Below are 17,771 nucleotides of genomic sequence, written 5' to 3'. Positions count from 1 at the left end.
TAGTTTTATGTCACAGTTTTAGTTTGGTCTGTCTTGTCATGGTTTTATTTTTGCAATTCTGTTCTCCCCGTGTCTTGTCTTCCTTCCTGTCGTTAGTTTCCCTGGGGTGTCTGATTGTCGGATTGTGTTCACCTGTTTAGAATTATATCAGAGTTATAATATAATAAACAATATGCTAAAAAAAAAAAAAAAAGTTACATAATTACAGGCATGCTAGCCCCCTGCCTGCCACAGTTCCCAACATAGCTTCTTTCGAGAACGCTTTTGATGGGTCTCGTCTGGCTTTTGGAGGTCCACGGAGCCTCCAAAAGGCTCCTAAGAGAAGGAGACCCAATTCCGTGCCCAGCAGCCATGGTGCCTGCTCCAGTACCGGCCCACACAGCCATGGTTCCGGCTTCAGTTCCGGCCCCAGTAGCCCTGGTCCAGACTCGCTCTCCGGCCGACGCCAGCTCCCCGTGTACTGTCGGCGTACCGGCCGACTCCAGCCCCTCATCTCCTGTTGGCTCTTCGGCCGACGCCAGCTCCCCGTGTCCTGTCGGCGTACCGGCCGACGCCAGCTCCCCGTGTCCTGTCGGCGTTCCGGCCGACTCCAGCCCCCCGTGTTCTTTCCCCTTTCAAGTCACCTCTCGAGTCACCTCTCGAGTCCCCTCTCAAGTCCCTACCCAATCCTGGTCCGTTGGAGGTTCCGCTGGGGGTCCGGCCAACTCCATGTCCTGTCCCGTTGGTGGTCCCGCCGACTACTCTTCTGCCGGGGGTCCTGCCAACCCTATGTCCTGTGCCGTTGGAGGTTCTGCTGGAGGTCCTGCCAACTCCATGTCATGTCCCGTTGGGGGTCCCGCCGACTACTCTTCTGCCGGGGGTCCTGCCAACCCTATGTCCTGTGCCGTTGGAGGCCCCGCCGACTACTCTTCTGCCGGGGGTCCTGCCAACCCTATGTCCTGTGCCGTTGGAGGCCCTGCTGACTACTCTTCTGCCGGGGGTCCTGCCAACCCTATGTCCTGTCCCGTTGGAGGTCCCGCCCACTACTCTTCTGCCGGGGGTCCTGCCAACCCTATGTCCTGTGCCGCTGGGGGTCCCGCCGACAACTCTTCTGCCGGGGGTCTTGCCAACCCTATGTCCTGTCCCATTGGGGGTCCCGCCGACTACTCTTCTGCCGGGGGTCCTGCCAACCCTATGTCCTGTGCTGCTGGGGGTCCCGTCGACAACTCTTCTGCCGGGGGTCTTGCCAACCCTATGTCCTGTGCCGTTGGGGTCCCACCGACACCTGGCTTGCCGGGGGTCCTGCCAACTCCTTGTCCTCTTCCGTGGGGGATCCTGCTGACACCTGTCCCGCCGGGGGTCCTGCCTACTCCTTGTCCTGTTGCGTTGGTGGTCCAATCGACACCAGCCCTTGCGCCATTACATTACATTACATTGCATTTAGCTGACGCTTTTATCCAAAGCGACTTACAATAAGTACATTCGACCAGGAAGACACAACCTTGAAGAAAACAGAATCATATAAGTACATCAGGTTTCATAGAGCCAAACATTTCAAGTGCTACTCAACTGGCTTTAGGTAAGCCAGTCCTTTATTAGTATAAAAGTGCTTCGTTAATAGTTCTAACGCTCGAAGTGGAGTCGAAAGAGATGAGTTTTCAGTTTGTGCCGGAAGATGTGCAAGCTATCTGCCGTCCTGATGTCAATGGGGAGCTCATTCCACCATCTTGGAGCCAGGACAGCAAACCCACGTGTTTTCGCCGATGGGAACTTGGGTCCCCCTCGCAGCGAGGGCTCAACGAGTCGTTTGGCTGATGCAGAGCGTAGTGCACGCGCTGGGGTGTACGGTTTAACCATGTCCTGGATGTAGGAAGGGCCAGATCCATTCGCAGCATGGTAAGCAAGTACCAGTGTCTTGAAGTGGATTCTAGCAGTTACCGGAAGCCAGTGAAGGGAGCGGAGGAGCGGAGTGGTGTGGGAGAATTTAGGAAGGTTGAAGACCAGACGAGCCGCTGCATTCTGGATGAGCTGCAGAGGTCGGATGGCACATGTAGGTAGACCAGCCAGGAGGGAGTTGCAGTAGTCTAGGCGTGAGATGACGAGAGCCTGGACCAGAACCTGAGTCGCTTTCTGAGTCAGCTGGGGACGTATCTTCCTGATGTTGTAAAGCGTGTATCTGGAGCAACGGGTTGTAGCAGCGATGTTTGCAGTGAAGGACAGGTTGTTATCTAGGGTCACACCCAGATTCCTTGCAGTCTGAGTCGGGGAAACAACTGAGGTGCCGATGTTGATTGTTAGGTCAAGAGTGGGACAATCTTTTCCCGGGAGGAAGAGCAGTCTTGTCAAGCTTGAGGTGGTGAGCAGACATCCACTGAGAGATGTCAGCTAGACAAGCAGAGATGCGTGCAACGACCTGGGTCTCTGAGCGGGGAAAGGACAGAATTAATTGGGTGTCGTCAGCGTAGCAGTGGTAAGAAAAACCATGCGGGCTAATGACTGATCCGAGCGAGTTTGTGTACAGGGAGAAGAGGAGGGGACCAAGAACAGAGCCCTGAGGGACCCCCGTAGTTAATTGACAAGGGTCGGACTCAGACCCTCTCCAAGTCACCCTGTAAGTACGGTCTTTCAGGTATGAGGTGAGGAGGGAAAGTGCAGAGCCTGAAACTCCAAGTTTTTGGAGAGTGCGAAGGAGGATCTGATGATTCACCGTGTCGAATCCGGGGTCCCATTGACACCAGCCCATGTCATGTCTAGGATCCCGTCTACGCCTGTCCCACCGGCTTCGGTTCCTGTCCGGCCGACACCGGGTCCTGCCCGGCCTCCGGAGCTGTCCCGTCAGCGCCTACCTGCCCGTCCTCCGGAGTTGTCCCGTCACCGCCTTCTTGCCCGTTCTTGTTCCCGGCCCCCTGAGTTCCCCAGCCGCAGCCTTTGTCCTTGTGCCCGGCCCCCTGAGTTCCCCAGCCGCGGTCTTCACCCTCGAGCCCGGCCCCCTGAGTGCCGCGGTCTTCGCCCTCGAGCCCGGCCCCCTGACTTTCCCAGCCGCGGCCCTCGGGCCAAGCCCCCTGACTCTTCCAGCCGCTGCCTTCGCCCTCATGCTCGGCCCGCTGAGTTCGCCCGCTGTGGCCTTCGCCCCTTTATGAACTCTGCCTTGCCCCCGGGCTGTCCGCCCGAGACCCCCACAATGAATTCTGCCTTGCCCCCAGGCCGTCCGCCCGAGACCCCTTCCTGGTCCTCTGCCGTGCCCCTGGGCTGTCAGCCCAAACCCGTCCTCCAGACCCCCTCCACCCACCCTTTTGGCCCTAGTGATGCCCTTTTGTAAATAAAGCTCTTCTTTTGTTTCATTTTGAAACCCGCTTCCCTCCTCAATCTGCATTTGGGTCCTATTTTTCCCCAACCTCGATAATATGACAGGTAATATGACTACAAAAATCTTGTTGGATACTTTGCACAATGACAATAAAGGCTTTCTACTCTAGGTTGGCTAGTTGTTGTAATGAGGGTGAGCAATGGGGGGTAGATACCAAGGTAAAAAAAGCCTATCTTGAAAAAAATAAAATATATGCCGTGCAGTGCCGTGCCGTGCCGTGCCGAGCAGTGCTTTAAAAGGTATTTGATGTGCCTCCCCCGTTAGCAACACCCTTTTATCATATATAACAAGCAGTCACTTATATGAAAATGTAGCGCTGTAGCCTAGGTTAGAACATGTGTGTAAGCTATAGACCACTTACCACCCACTCAAGCATGTAGGCAAAGTGCACAGACACGCAAACAGATGTGTTGAAAACAAATAAGTCCTCCATCTGATGCAAGGCTGCCTCACACAAGCAAACAAATAAACATGCTGCTCTTATTTCCAGTGCCATCAGGCACTCTCGATGCGCACTCCATGGAAGAGCAAGGGCATATACTGCGGCTCTTTGCAACACTTCAGAACAATCCTTTTCAATCCCTTACACACAAATGTGGGTGTGCCCCTTTTCTGTTGTAGACTGTTGACATCTGCTCATTTTAAGACCACTTGAATAAATATTTCACAGATCCCATTTCCATCACCTACAGAGAACCATTGGTGTGTGTTTCATGTGGCACACTTTGCATATTTCGCATAGTGTTTTCTAATATTTGCTGCAGCGGATGTGGAAGTTCCTGGCAGTGCTGACACCATGGCACATTCACAGCAAGGCTCTTAAGCTGCAACTGCAGTAGGTGGTGACAGATGTGTGCAATGACCTATCAAGAAAACTCCCACAGCTACATTTACTTTTCAGACTGCAATGAGAAATACAAGAGTGAGCAAGAGTGCTTTGGGCATGTGCAAGCCTCAGCACTAAGTTGGCTTGATGGACAGAAACAACAGAGCCATAAGTTGAGATGTATAATAGATGGCATCCTTACTGTGCATGCTTCGAGAAGCAACAATCAAAGTAAAACCTTTACATCATTTCAGAGAAGAAGTTTCCCTGAAATATCCTCTGTGGGATACATGTTCACAGCTGCTATTCTCACACTTGGAAAAGAAAATATCCAAAAATATCAAATGCCAAAAACAGCACTTTAGATCACCGAGTAAATTCACATCTAATCCCTATCATGACCTAGAGGTCGTATTTCTACCCACCTCTCCCTAGGCATCTGGTGGTTGGGGTTGTGGTGACAACGGATGCTGAGGCCAAAGAGCTTGCGGGCAGTGCGCTGGATCTTGAGCCGCTGGATCTCCAGGGAACTCTGAAGGAGCCTGTAGCGAGCCTGAAGGTCCCAGTCACTGCCCCACAGGAGATGCACACTGCTGATGGGCAGGAAGTGAGTGGAGGGCAGCCTCTTCAGGAAGGACTTGAACTCATCTGGATGACAGAAAGTGATGAAGTGAAAGAGCAGATGGCAAAATACAGAGATGAGAGAGGATAGAGGTGAGACAGAAAAATGAAAGAAAAGTACAAGTTCAAAATTAATGTTCTGACTTGAAAGCAGCAGAAAAAAGGGTGAATTCAATATGAAAGTTGCATTTGAAAATGTAATCAATTGATTTCACTTAATATGGATCTACTTGTTTTGTGGTTCTTAATAAAAAAAATATCTGAAGCAAACTTTTCAATGTATTTTTTTTAATTACACTGACGTTTCCATGGCAAGACTTTAATGCAGCTTTGTTGAAATAGCAAAATAAACTGAAAAATGTACACAAACAGTCTCATCTGTGAACCAACCATTGTGTTTTCATCCACATGATTAAGTGTCAACAATATTGGAGAGTGCGTTTGCTTTACAGAATACTTATTTGTTCAACCCTATTCCCGCTAAGCATCCTGGGTAGAGTTACAAACAAAGCAACAACAATCAGCTACTGCATGTAATTGGTAGAGTTGACAGAAGTTAACCATGTATTTGCATACATGTTTTGAATATAAAAGGTTTATGATTTAAAACTTTAGGCATTAGAACAATTTGTTAACCAATATGTCCAAAGTTTATTTTTTGGAACACTGCAAAAAATATCCAGTAGGGTCTTTTTCAAGTAGGGACAATTTAAAGAATCACCAAAAAGAGTCAATCCCATTTTTGTGAGCACACATAAACTCGACCAATCTTCTTGTTGTATGGTTGATGTCTTTGGTTTATTTTTTCGGATTGCTTCTGTTGTGAGTATTTGCAGTGAATTGAAACTCTCAGTGCAGTAAACACGCTCTGACTGTGCTCCCACACACTTACTGAAGAGCCTTGCTTCAACAAATATGTTCCCACCAGTGTCGCTTATTGCCCTTATGTTCTTCCTGCTGCTTCTGATAACTCACGGCTTGTCTCCTCGCCAGACAACCCATGAGCCCAGCTCTCTGACCCTTGTTTTCAACTCTGGTTCCAATTTTTACTTACAATGGGCATGAGGATGCTTGTAGACTCCAGCAGCAAATTAAGTAGAAGGAATCTTTTATTTGGTGTGCTAATTAAGGAAATATGACTCAGAGTATAGCTCATTATTGTCTCCGAAGATAAATTCAAGCACATCATTATAAATAATCCAATGAACAGTTTATCAATTCCAGCATGTTGAAGAGAATGCAGAAGTAGCCTAACACAAAAATGCCTCTACTCAGGTTACTGACAATCTAATCCAAATCTATGTATAAAACCCCTGTTCCAACCACATTTGTTTGGGGAGAAAAATTAATACACAGCATTAGACGAAACTCTTAAAAGAAAATATCCCCATATTCAATACCTGCAAAATAGACTTTTGCGGTAAGCCAGTGCTTTCCTACTGACGTCTTAGTCTAACAGCATTAACCACGGAGTTGAGACTCTCTTTCAGACACAGCTAAGAAATGTCAGAACTTCCTCCTCTCTCCTCCCAGGCATGTCAGAGCTCCTTTTCCCCTTTTCTTCAAAGAAGCCAGATTCCTTCTCCTCCCATGTTTCAAACTTGCCGTATTCCTCCACCCACTTTTCAGAAATGTCAGGTCACCTCCCTCGCCATTTTCCTCGAAAAAGATGTTTGTCCCCAGCATCCAGTATTCAAAAATGTTTGATTCCCTCACCAAAAGAATCCATTATTACATCATGCCAGTTCAACAGATGCCAAGTGCTTTCATACAGGCTTCAAAGCCACCAAGGATCTCTTCCTTGATACAGCTTCCAAAGAGTCCACATAGTCCCTCGCATGACTCTTATCTCAAGTCACCAAGCACCTTATCTAGAGATTACAGCTCTCAGAGTGTAACCCCACTTCATACCTCTTGTGCCATTACATCTCAATATGAAGGGTCCAAAATATATATATTTCATTTTATTAATCTAATAGCATTTGGATAAATGACACAGACACTAAGAAAGTTATTCATTTCCTTGCATTTTAATTGATAAGCCTTAATATAAACCTTTATTTTTGGCCTCTTCGTGTTACACCCTTTCCAGACTCACTGCACTCAGTGACTCACATGAACTTTCTATGGTATATCAATATATTTATCTGCTGCTGGCAGGTTTTATTGGGACACTTTTATATCATATCAATAATAGATAAACAAGGTGACTCGCCATGTAGCAGCTGGGCAATAGCTGTGCTTTTATTTCTTTTACCACCGTGTCCAATATCTTAGACACTTTGGGTCTGCATTTGCTCAGTACTTTCTGCAGTGAATACAGGAAACTTAATTTTCTATTAATTATGTAAATGTGGTATTGAGCAAGGGCAGACTAAGCTGCAGAATTATAAAATGGGATTTTAAATGATCTTCAAGCAAAGAGGAAATTGCAAGGTTATGATATCACCTTAATTACCTGAGCTCTGCACATGTACCCATACACAGAATAGGATAGCTGCATTTCTCAGGAATTATTCCCTTGAAAAATAGTAAAACAGCTACACACTTCTCCTAAGCTGTCAAGGTAAATATAAGTTGGAAGAATTGTAAACTTACCAGAGTTCTCAAAGTCTTTGTAAGAAGAGGCCCAGGACTCAGACATCCCCAGCAGGCTATTCTCCATGATCTGGATGTCAGTGATGGGACAGTTGCACTGGGGATAGTCGTCGGCGCACTGACAGATGCAATGGTTGTTACTGCACACATACTCTCCTTCTCCATTGCACATGATGTAGCTCAGGGCTGACTGGACAAACTTCTCCTGCAGGTATTCTGGGAAAATGACTTGAAGACCTGACAGAAAAACAGAGACAAATGGGAAGTTTTAGTGCAACAGAATGTGTTTCATAAATGATCTATTGTTGAATATGACATAAAGAATAAGAAAAAGCCTACAATCTTGCTTTCTTTTCAAGTATACAGTGAAATGAAAATATTTGAGGCAGGATTATTGTCAACGAATGATACCCATTTTGTCTTTGCATCAATGCAAATGTGTGAAAAGGTTAACACAATATTAAAAAGCGGCGGTGAAAGGGCTGACGGACCTTCCAGGATTGCTTTGTGTTATAAACACTCGTTTATTTTTCTGAATGGTGTGCTTCAAAGCTCGACTATGTTCAACTTGAGCTGTCTTTTCAGTGGTGGGTCACTCATGATGTGACAATGTATAACAGTGATTGATGCCTGCTCTCTTCTGCTGTGTTGGTTTCCTTAGCACAGATTGTTTAATACCCTTTGTGAGCATTTTTATTATACTCCTTGCTTTGTACAATACATGTTTCCATTTGTATTTGCCTGTGGTTTACATACCAAATGTTGCAGCATCCTGCTAATTATTTGCTAATAGCGATATTGGAATTTGTAGTCAAGAGGCCAATTTGGGGCTGAAGCTGAAAATACCTCTTTCCTCTCGCCGCTGACAAGGTATTTATAATTTTCATACTACAAGCCAATCCGTATCTCACCCTGGGGATCTCATAGACGTGAACCCTGAAAAAACAGTAAAGCCTTTTTCTTCAGTCCAGGCCCGTTGAAAATAAATCCCTAGCTATACAAGCCACTGAATTGGAAAATAACTAAATAGGTTTATTTTCTCCTGTATGAAACAGAATCTTTGTGAGACAATATTTTCTTAATAGGTTTTACTTGAGCACAAACAGTGTTTCAGCAGGAAATATGCAGCCAGGAACCAGAACATAACATCGTTATTGAATGATGAATGATTCCATTATTTTTTCTGCTCAGGTATTATTTTGACTTTCGGTGAAAATAGGAATCCATTTATGCAAAATCAACATAATGAAGCTGAAAGAAAAGAAAGAGTAAGCCTATAATTTAATACTGTACACAATAATAATTTCCATGGCATTGTCATAGAATTTAATGGTATCTAGTATTATTCAAGTGCCAAAGTGTGCTCCTTCTTTACACCCACAACATGCACTTTAACAGAAAACAGTGGGTGATTAAGAAGCATTAATGTCCTAATATGTGCCAAGATTGTTGGCTTTGCAACATAGGACAACTTCATCCTGCATGAACAGTGACAGTCTTTAAAGAAAAATAAAGTGGTTTTGGCCAATATCGAGCAATGTTTATACAATTCTATCAGGAATTAATTATAACTAACTATTCCAGTCATATCAAGCTACAAGCCATGTTTTACTTGTCTTTAAATGCAGCACAATAACCCTACTCTTTATAATCAACCGTCTTCTTGTGTTCCCTTTTTAGTTATGAGTAGATTCCCTTCTCCTCTCTCCCTCTTTAGAAGCGTTGCCCATCAGTGATGAAGGGAACAGCAGGAGGGAGGGGGTAAAGGGGATGGATGGATCATGTCTGACCACAAAAGAGTTGGGTTGCACAGGGCTTTTTCTCCATCAGGCCTGTCTGCGGCCCCTGGATCCAATATTCATTTAGCTTGATGTATTCCTGGGCTTGAAACTTTAATGTGATTTGTGGGAGAATCCAGATGGCAAGTTCACGGATCAACGCTGCTTACTGACAGTGCTGGTGCCAGCGGCCGGGTGCACAATAACACCGAGTGCCTCAGCCCTCCCTCCTTCCCTCTGCCGTCTAACCATTCCCCCAACCCTACTATCAGCACACAAGCAGACACACACCGACACACATTTTCTTCCTATGACATCACCGTGTTGGTACCGGGAGGTTGCAGAGGGATCGGTTGGGGATGCTGACATTCAGCTCGGCACTATCAGTCTTGCAATCTATTGTTTTCCACTCTCTTTTCTTCTCAATGTTTCTGTCTATTCTCTTACCAAACCTCTCACTCTTTACCTCGTACTCTGTACACATCTCTTCCGTCGTACTTCATTACACTCACTCCTACTCCCACCACACTCATGCGCATGCCCCTTGACTCGTCCCTCTTCATCCTTTGGCTCACATTCACTCCATCAATCACTCTCATCATTCCTGTTTCTTCACCTCTTTTGCTCTCCTCAACACTTTCCCACCGAGCATGCACTCAAGTATTGGAAATTCAATGTCTTGTTCTCTCACGCCAGTGTAGAAATGATGTCATGCAATAAAACAAATCCATCCACATTTGTTAGTGCAGTGGGGAATGAGTAAGAGAATTGGAGCCCTCGGGCCCAAAATGAAATGAGAAACTAATCAGAGTAAAAAAACATTTATCTTTGTGACTATCCCGGCTTTGCTCTGGTAGTGCAGTGCCATGTGAACACTTTGAAAATGATTGGGCTATAAAGCTACAGTTTATACGGCTCTTATGCAGGTGTTTGTTGAGTAAAAAAACAACACATTGGAGCAGGGAGTTACACTTTCCATCATTAAAGAGCTGCTGATGAAATAAATAGCTGGGTATTGGAATTCCAGTGCAGCCATTTCATAACCTCCAACTTCATGCTCTGTCAGTGCACATAATTCCCTGCAACCCCTATGCCTGGCTTGCTCTAAATAAATAGCACCTGAAAATGGCAAATGGATAATCTCTCTGCATACATCAAAGGCTGACATATTTCCTTCACGTACGTTGGAGGATATAGCCCCTAAAACCTTCCATGAATGCTAAAAATGGAGCCTGCAACTGTGACTTTGCCTTTTCATTATGTCTCTTTCTAGAGTGCTCTATTTTTACATGGTGATAGATGGGGAGTGTAGTCCACAACTGAGGCTTGTAACAGCCTTGGCAAGCAGTTGCCCGCTTATTGCAATGCCACGCTCCGCCTCATAAGTTACAGTTTCATTAAAGATTAATTGACCATTGTGTGGCCGCAATTTCACAAAATAATCATTACTTAATCCACTGGTGCAATAAAGTGCATTACTTGAATGGGGGCATTAAATTACCATTGGAGGTTATCGTTGCAGCCATGATACAAAACCAAAGACCTCTGAACTGGAAGATTGCCTGTTTCTCTTCAATCCGGGCCACCCTGCTGATCCCTAGACACTTAAAACAGAGGGGGCATACAGCTTTAAGATTTGCGGTATTGGCCCATTTCACACGCAAGCTCCACTCCCAGATGAATGAGGTAGAGGGGCATTTAAAGTTGCTTTTCATCCACTCATTCCGCCACATAAAGCACGTGGGTCTTATACAGCGTCTGTTGGGCCTGACAGAGGATAACATGTTCCACTGGAGCTATTCTCAGATCTCAGAATATGTTTGCATTTTTTTAAAGTTCTGAATGAGGTTTACTTAGCATTCAAATGGATAATGTGTTGCTGTGTTAAGTAGATTATCGTAGATTATCATAAATGTTCCAAGCAGTCTCTAAGGCAGCAGCCCATTTTCCAACAGGACTGTTTACTCAGTGTTTTTTATACAATCTTAGTTAACTTTGTGGGAAAAATAGTTTAGGACCATGAAGTTCATATTTTCATGTCAAATGCGTCCAAAGTGCAGCACAAACACTTTTGTTTTTTCATCCCTGAGTGCTATACTTTGGGATTTATTTTACAGTACATAAGATTTAGGCATGCATATATTTTGAAAAAGCAAAAGAACAGAGAAATGACAAATCCCATTTCCTAGAACATATTAACATACAAGAGCCTGCATGTGCATATGTGATACACTCCGCTCTTTCTGCATGGAACAAAAAGACACAATGTGTTCCTTACGATACCTCCAATTAGCGTTAGCTTTGAAGAAGCTCACTTATTCATATTGTTAGCACAAACTGCAAGAAAGAAAGCAGGTGCAGTAATCACTGTAAAAGCATACATTACATATAGAAATGGTCTTGGCATTCAGGCTTTCTGCTCCCGCCTCCTGAATGAGGGATATGCTGAAATTGCATGTTGTAGCAATTGCTGGATTGAGAAGAGCGGGCAGTCTGGAGAGGAAGATGAGCTCTCCATGGCGCCGAGTTATTGCCAGGTGCACAGCACTCTGGACACAGACATGCAAGTTGAGTCAGAGAAAAGGTAAGTTAAAAAAAAACGTTTTAGATGTATTCCTGTGTGCAAGATCATAGGGAGAATGCAAATTTGTTTTGTTTTTTTCTTTCTGTAATAGGAATAATCTCTCATAAATGGTGCTAGTAGATTGTAGTAATTTTGGTTTTGAATCATTCACACTGAATACTGTGTTTCAAGATTTGTGATGTGGTTGCTGTTGGCAGCCTGTGCTCTACAGTCAAGCTGCTTCCTCATGTGCTGCCATGTGTCCCCGCACAGCAGTAGCACTAAGGCCTCGGCTGGTAACTTATCATCATAGTGTCCCACTTTCAATTGCATGCACACACACAGAAACATACACATACAGGCACACCAACACACACGCTCTTGCAGAAATCACATGTTTTACAGGAACCCTGGAGAGGGGGAGGAGAGATGTTTGACAAGATTTGATGTTTCCATTCCAGCTATCAACGATACAACTGCCCTCAAAGTGTCAAGATGTGCTGCACACACATCCCAGATGAAAAGCCCAGATTTATCTCAGAAAGTACATCAAACTTCCCTAAATAACAACAAGTAGCCTAATGTTAATCTATTTGTATTTGAAGGAACATGTTGGCTGTGCACTAATCTGCTGATTCATAAACAAACTCACAATAGTGAGCTAAAAACACACAACAAATATGTTTTGTGGGTTGCCTTTTTTCATTTAAATATCAAACTTTTTTAAGATTGTCAATATAACAGTATTATTGGTAATGATTTAGCACTACATTATAATGCAAATGTATTAACGTTTGTGACCAGCCCGTTGAAAGGCCATTATCAGTTTTTATCACTACAATTCTAATGTCTACGACGTGGCAAAAAGGGCGTCACACTCGGAAGTATCATCAGTCGTAATTACTTTTTAATTGTGTAAAGCCATGGCCCACACATTTGAACCGACAAAAAACAGAAAGTGACTTTATCACCAGTTCAATACTTATGGGGCCTTTCCCATTTACAAAAGATGAATAAAGTACAGAATCCCCCAATCAATTGATGAAACACAGTCTGTCAGAGGGAGAAGAAAGACTGAGTGGAAAACCATGGTACTTGCTGAAATGGCAGCCTGAAGCTGGCAATGGTGAGTGGAAAAGGAGATTTATGGCATGCTGGCCCAAATGGAAACTCACTCTTGATTGACCACTTCCAATTGAAAGCTGACCTTCAGGTCTGCATGGAAAGATTTCATCAGGAACTTGGTTTTCAGAATGTTAGAGGGAAGTGAAAAAATGTGTGCAGCCATCCATCTTGATGGATAAGATCCTACGTTGTTAGTTTTCTGAGCAAAAGAAAATGGCCACCTTGGATCAATGCATGTCCATGAGTTGGGTCAATACCCCAGATCACTGTGACATGAGGTATTCACATGTGACTTCTAATGAAAATAATAATGGTTTTAACTGGGATATGTATCATCAAATGAAGATATAGTGGGGTGTTTTTCGGGTGGGTCCAGGTTTGAGAAAGGAATAGATGAATAGTTAAAACCAGACAGTGTTTCTGTGTACAGATAAAGATGCCGAGGAAGGGAGCAACTGAGCGAATACAAAAGATATGATGAAAATGCCTTGTTGTGCTCCCCCAACATCTGCTCTCCATGCTTTGCACCACATATCTTTCTTCAGTAAATGATTCCCTGGTAACCCAAGACATTATGTTTACTGATATACTTTAGTCTCTAAATCAATTAGTCCGTCATCAAAAACAAATCAATTGATTTGTGTGTTTGTTCGTCTTCCCCATGGTGTTTGCAGTTTTTTTTTTACTTGAAATGAGGGACAGGAATCGAGCGACAGAGCAATGAGTATCTAATTCATCACTCTCCACACGACTTGCCTACAGGGCCAGTCTAATTTATTTTCACTTCACCACTTTGAAAACTGTTGGCTCAGGCTATTCTAACATATTCATAAATCTTCCCAGATAGGCTCATGGCTCTTCCAAGATAGGCTGTTGAAGAAACTGGAGAAAGAAAAATAGAGAAAGCATGTGTCGGGGATTGAAAGAAACAAATTAGCCGGCTTTTGTTTTGGTGCTAATTTATGACAGCCATATCGGAGGTGATTGGGTCCTTGCAAGGTAATGGCTTGTGGAGGTTCCAGGGCATTTTATCTTTCTTTGGCAGAGTTAATACATGTATCCAATTTGCTATTTTCATTCCCCAGTACACGTTTTCTTTATTTGTGTTGGCTATAAATCAAATAACACAACAAATATTGCAATATTCTGCCCAATATAAAGCCCCTGCTTCTTTGCTATTTAAAAATACCACCTATTCAAATGTCAAACACAATATAAATACTGACAGATGGAAGGAGTTAGGGTATTAAGAGAAAATGAAAATGACAAAATGATCCCTGCAACCTAAAGCATACTGTGTACTAAGGGAAAGTGAGAATCCAGACAAAACCAATATCATTGGGTTTCCTCAAAGTAGCCCAGGGAGAGGACAAACAAACAATGAACAATCAAGGTGGTAGAAAAAGTGGATTTAAATCCCCATAGTAGAGAAGCTCAATGGTGTGAATATTTTAGATTGAATTTATTCAAATAATATACACAAGGAAAACATGTCCATCAAATGCATACAAAATCCACGAGGAATTTAAGAGTGTAGTCACATGTATGGCTTGTGGTACCTCTGATAATTTGTTATAACCAATAGATTGATGATATCAGGTTCAGGGACACAAGTGTCTGCAAGGTTAAACTATAATTGATGTTAAGCGACAGAGGAAGACCGGTCCAGGATCAATGAATTCCTCTTGCATGCCCACAAACAGCCTCTGCTGATAACATACTGCATGCCAATGCCCTGTGGTTCTGTATTTAGCTGCCAATAAAGCTGCAAAATATGGCATTAAACATCCACAAATGTTAAACCTAAACCTCCATAGCCAAATTAAGTTTAAGGGAAGCAAATATTCATCTTTGATGGATCAAAGCTTTGCTAAATCATGCATGAAATCTAATGTGAATTAATTTGTTCCAGTGCCATCTTATTCTGCTGATGAAAAAAGGCCAATAAAGGAGGAGGCACAAGGTGTTGGTGAATTTGCCAAATATTTCACAAAGCAAAACTGTGGGAGAGGAAAGGACTGACTCTAGCTTTGATAGGTAGCTCCCTTGATGTGAGATTTGACTAGAGCATTCTAATCTAAATCTAAGTGGAAGCAGAGGGAATATCCAGGGAGTGGCATATCCTCACTGTGTTATCTGAGGTTCACAGGCCCAACAGCTCACATAGAGCGACCGCAGGGGTGAGTAGGAGAAGGGGGGAAAAAACCCTTTTAAGAATTCAGTTATTTTTCTAGAGACAGTCAAAAGTGTCTCCAGGAGCACTTTGACCACAACGAAATTGACTATCTTGTTCATTTAAACCAGAATGCTGTCTCAGACTTTCTATAACTAATCCCAGCAGTAAAGGTGTTTGCCAACAGGTTTGTAATCATTTTATTGTATATATTCTCTAACAAAGTTTTGCAGTTACATTTGTGCCTCTAGCTAGATAAAGTGCTGAGGTTTAAAAAAAAAGCATGATTAAAAGTTTAATTAGAAGAATGAAATGAAGTGGGTTTTCTATTACTGCATCCTTGTTGTAACTCACATGGCGCTGCATACTAATATGAACCCCTTATTAAATTCATAAGCAATTAAAATAGCTCGTCTCGATTAAGGTTTTTACAGGTTTATTTCCAAAATATGGCATTATACATAAAAGGTTTTTGTTCAACACTGGTCACAGTTGGTCAGAGTCATGTTTGTGCATACACATGAGAGTCCAAAATGTGTCGTCATGGTGTATCGCAGAGTTAAATGAGGAATGGGCCGAGGAAGGGATAGATAAAGTAACTTGGTGAATCATTTCTAAAAGAACAATTTTAGTAACGCATAAACAGGAAAATATATGTGCATAAAACCAGCTAAAGTGAAACCTTCTGAAAGTAATATTCAAAATGGTTTCACAATCTCTTCATTCACTCACTGGCAGTGATTTAGACAGCTGTCAAAAAAAAAAGAAAAAAAAAGAGAGAAGCAGACACGCCTGTATATAGCAACGGCTACATGTAAGTGCCATAGGAACCTAGAACAAATGTAATTCTTGGATACATTTTTTGTCAGTAATACAGTTGTTTTTCTCTGTCTCTCTGCTGCGCAGGTGCACCTGATCCGCCCCTGGCTCCGCCTCCCCCAGGTGTCCTAATTGCATTCAGCTGGGGACGACTTAAAAAGGGAGAAGCTGGAGGAGAAGAGTCTCTTTTCCCGTCCTGAAACCGAGGGATTACGACCGTGGCTTTCCTCTCACCTAGTGTGGATATATATATTTATGCTGTATTTTTTGTGTGAACTCTGGAGGATATTAGTATAGGTTTTTCGCGGCGTTGTTTCCTTCCCAGTAGGCTGTGTTTGGACCTCTGGGTAGAGGAGGGAAGTCTGGGTCCTACGGCTCATGGTGTGGCTGGCCCAGGCCCCCTTCTTCCTTTTTGTTTGTTTTACGCCGTCCTCCAGACTTGGTTCCTTTCTGCCGGTAGGCATGCATGTGAGTTACGGCTGTGCTACAAATAAACGCCCGTCAATAACTAAATTCTGTGTTTGGCATGGTTGTTTTTATGTTGCGGGTCTTCCCACGAGCCACTACCGCTTGGTAGAGGGACGGGTCGTAACATATGGGGGCTCGTCCAAAGGCTGTCTCGGTCAGGTGCCGCTGTACTGAGTGTTTCTTTCTAGAACGGCCCTTGACAGCTGCAGCATATATATTTTTGCTTTGTGTGTGCAGTGTAGGGTGGCTAGAATGATAGCCTAGCTGGTTTCAGTTTTGTTTTTGTTTTTCTCTTGGAGTGAGTTTAGGTTGGATTTTTGCGCTATGGAGTTTGACCTAGAGGGGTTTGCTAGTGGTCCGACTCGGGAGAAGTTGGACGCCTGTAGTAAAGCCCAGCTGGAGCTAATTGCAGGCAGATTTAACGTTGCAAACAGCACAAGAAGCAGGTCATCAAGGAACAGCTGTTGGCGGCACTTATAGAGAAGGAAGTGTTACCGGAGGAAACGGGCGCTACCTATTTATCTAAAGACGAGGAAACCGAGGTAGCTCCGACATTGAGCGAGCTTCAGCTGGAGCTACGTAAATTAATGATTAGAGAGAAGGAGATTGATAACAAGCTAAGAGAGAAGGAGATCGACTGCAATCTCGAAATCAGGAAAATGGAGGAGGAGTCTAATCGAATGCTTCGTTTTAAGGAGCTGGAGTTATCGGCAGTGTCGCACCAAACTCAGCAGTTGGGATCCGCACATCCTCATGAGTTTGATTTGGTTAAATACACCCGTTTCATTCCAGTGTTCAATGAGAGGGACGTGGATTTTTTTTTTGTAATTATTTTCGAACGGGTTGCAACAACCTTGAAGTGGCCTAGGGATGTGTGGACTGTGATGCTGCAGTGCGTTCTAACGGGGAAGGCTCAGGAGGTATACGTTGCATTGTCTGACGAGGTCAGGCGGGATTATGGGCAGGTGAAAGCAGCAATTCTGCGCATTTATGAGCTCGTTCCAGAGGAGTATCATCAGAGGTTTTGCAGTTTCAGAAAAAGGGATTCTCAGTTTTATGTGGAGTTCGCTCGTGAGAAAGAGGGACTATTTGATCGGTGGTGCTCGTCGACAGGGGTCATATCTATAGAGGACATGAGAACATTAATGCTCATGGAGGACTTTAAAAACTGTTTGCCTGACAGAGTAGCCACATACATAAATGAGCAAAAACCTGTGAAACTGTCTGATGCTGCGGTTCTGGCTGACGAGTATGTCCTCACTCACAAGTCTGTCTTCGGTGGGAGGGTTATCGCGCAGGCCCGGTTTTGTGACAGCAAGGTCAGGGAAAGCTCCGCTAACGTGCAGTTACAGGGCAGCATGTCAAGAGCTGTGGAGGAAAATGCGAGGGAGGTGAGTTGGGGACCCAGAGATTGCCCAGTGTGTTATTTTTGTAAGAAAAGAGGTAATATTGTG

At 44.0% G+C, this 17,771-nt stretch overlaps 1 protein-coding gene across 1 annotated transcript in view; it reads right to left on the bottom strand.

The window, feature by feature from the left end:
* brinp1 (bone morphogenetic protein/retinoic acid inducible neural-specific 1) overlaps nt 1–17,771 on the bottom strand; it is a 140,673-nt gene that overhangs the window by 11,443 nt on the left and 111,459 nt on the right. Inside the window, exons 6-7 of the mRNA XM_034205115.1 lie at nt 7,392–7,628; nt 4,598–4,820 (exon numbers count right to left, since the gene is read on the bottom strand). Of these exons, the coding sequence (XP_034061006.1) occupies nt 4,598–4,820; nt 7,392–7,628 (460 nt within the window). The remainder of the gene's footprint in view (nt 1–4,597; nt 4,821–7,391; nt 7,629–17,771) is intronic.

This window comes from Gymnodraco acuticeps, unplaced genomic scaffold (assembly GCF_902827175.1).
Source record: "Gymnodraco acuticeps unplaced genomic scaffold, fGymAcu1.1, whole genome shotgun sequence".
Classification (NCBI taxonomy): domain Eukaryota; kingdom Metazoa; phylum Chordata; class Actinopteri; order Perciformes; family Bathydraconidae; genus Gymnodraco; species Gymnodraco acuticeps.
Note: the sequence above shows the minus strand (reverse complement) of the source record. Positions and strands in the feature narration are given on the sequence as shown.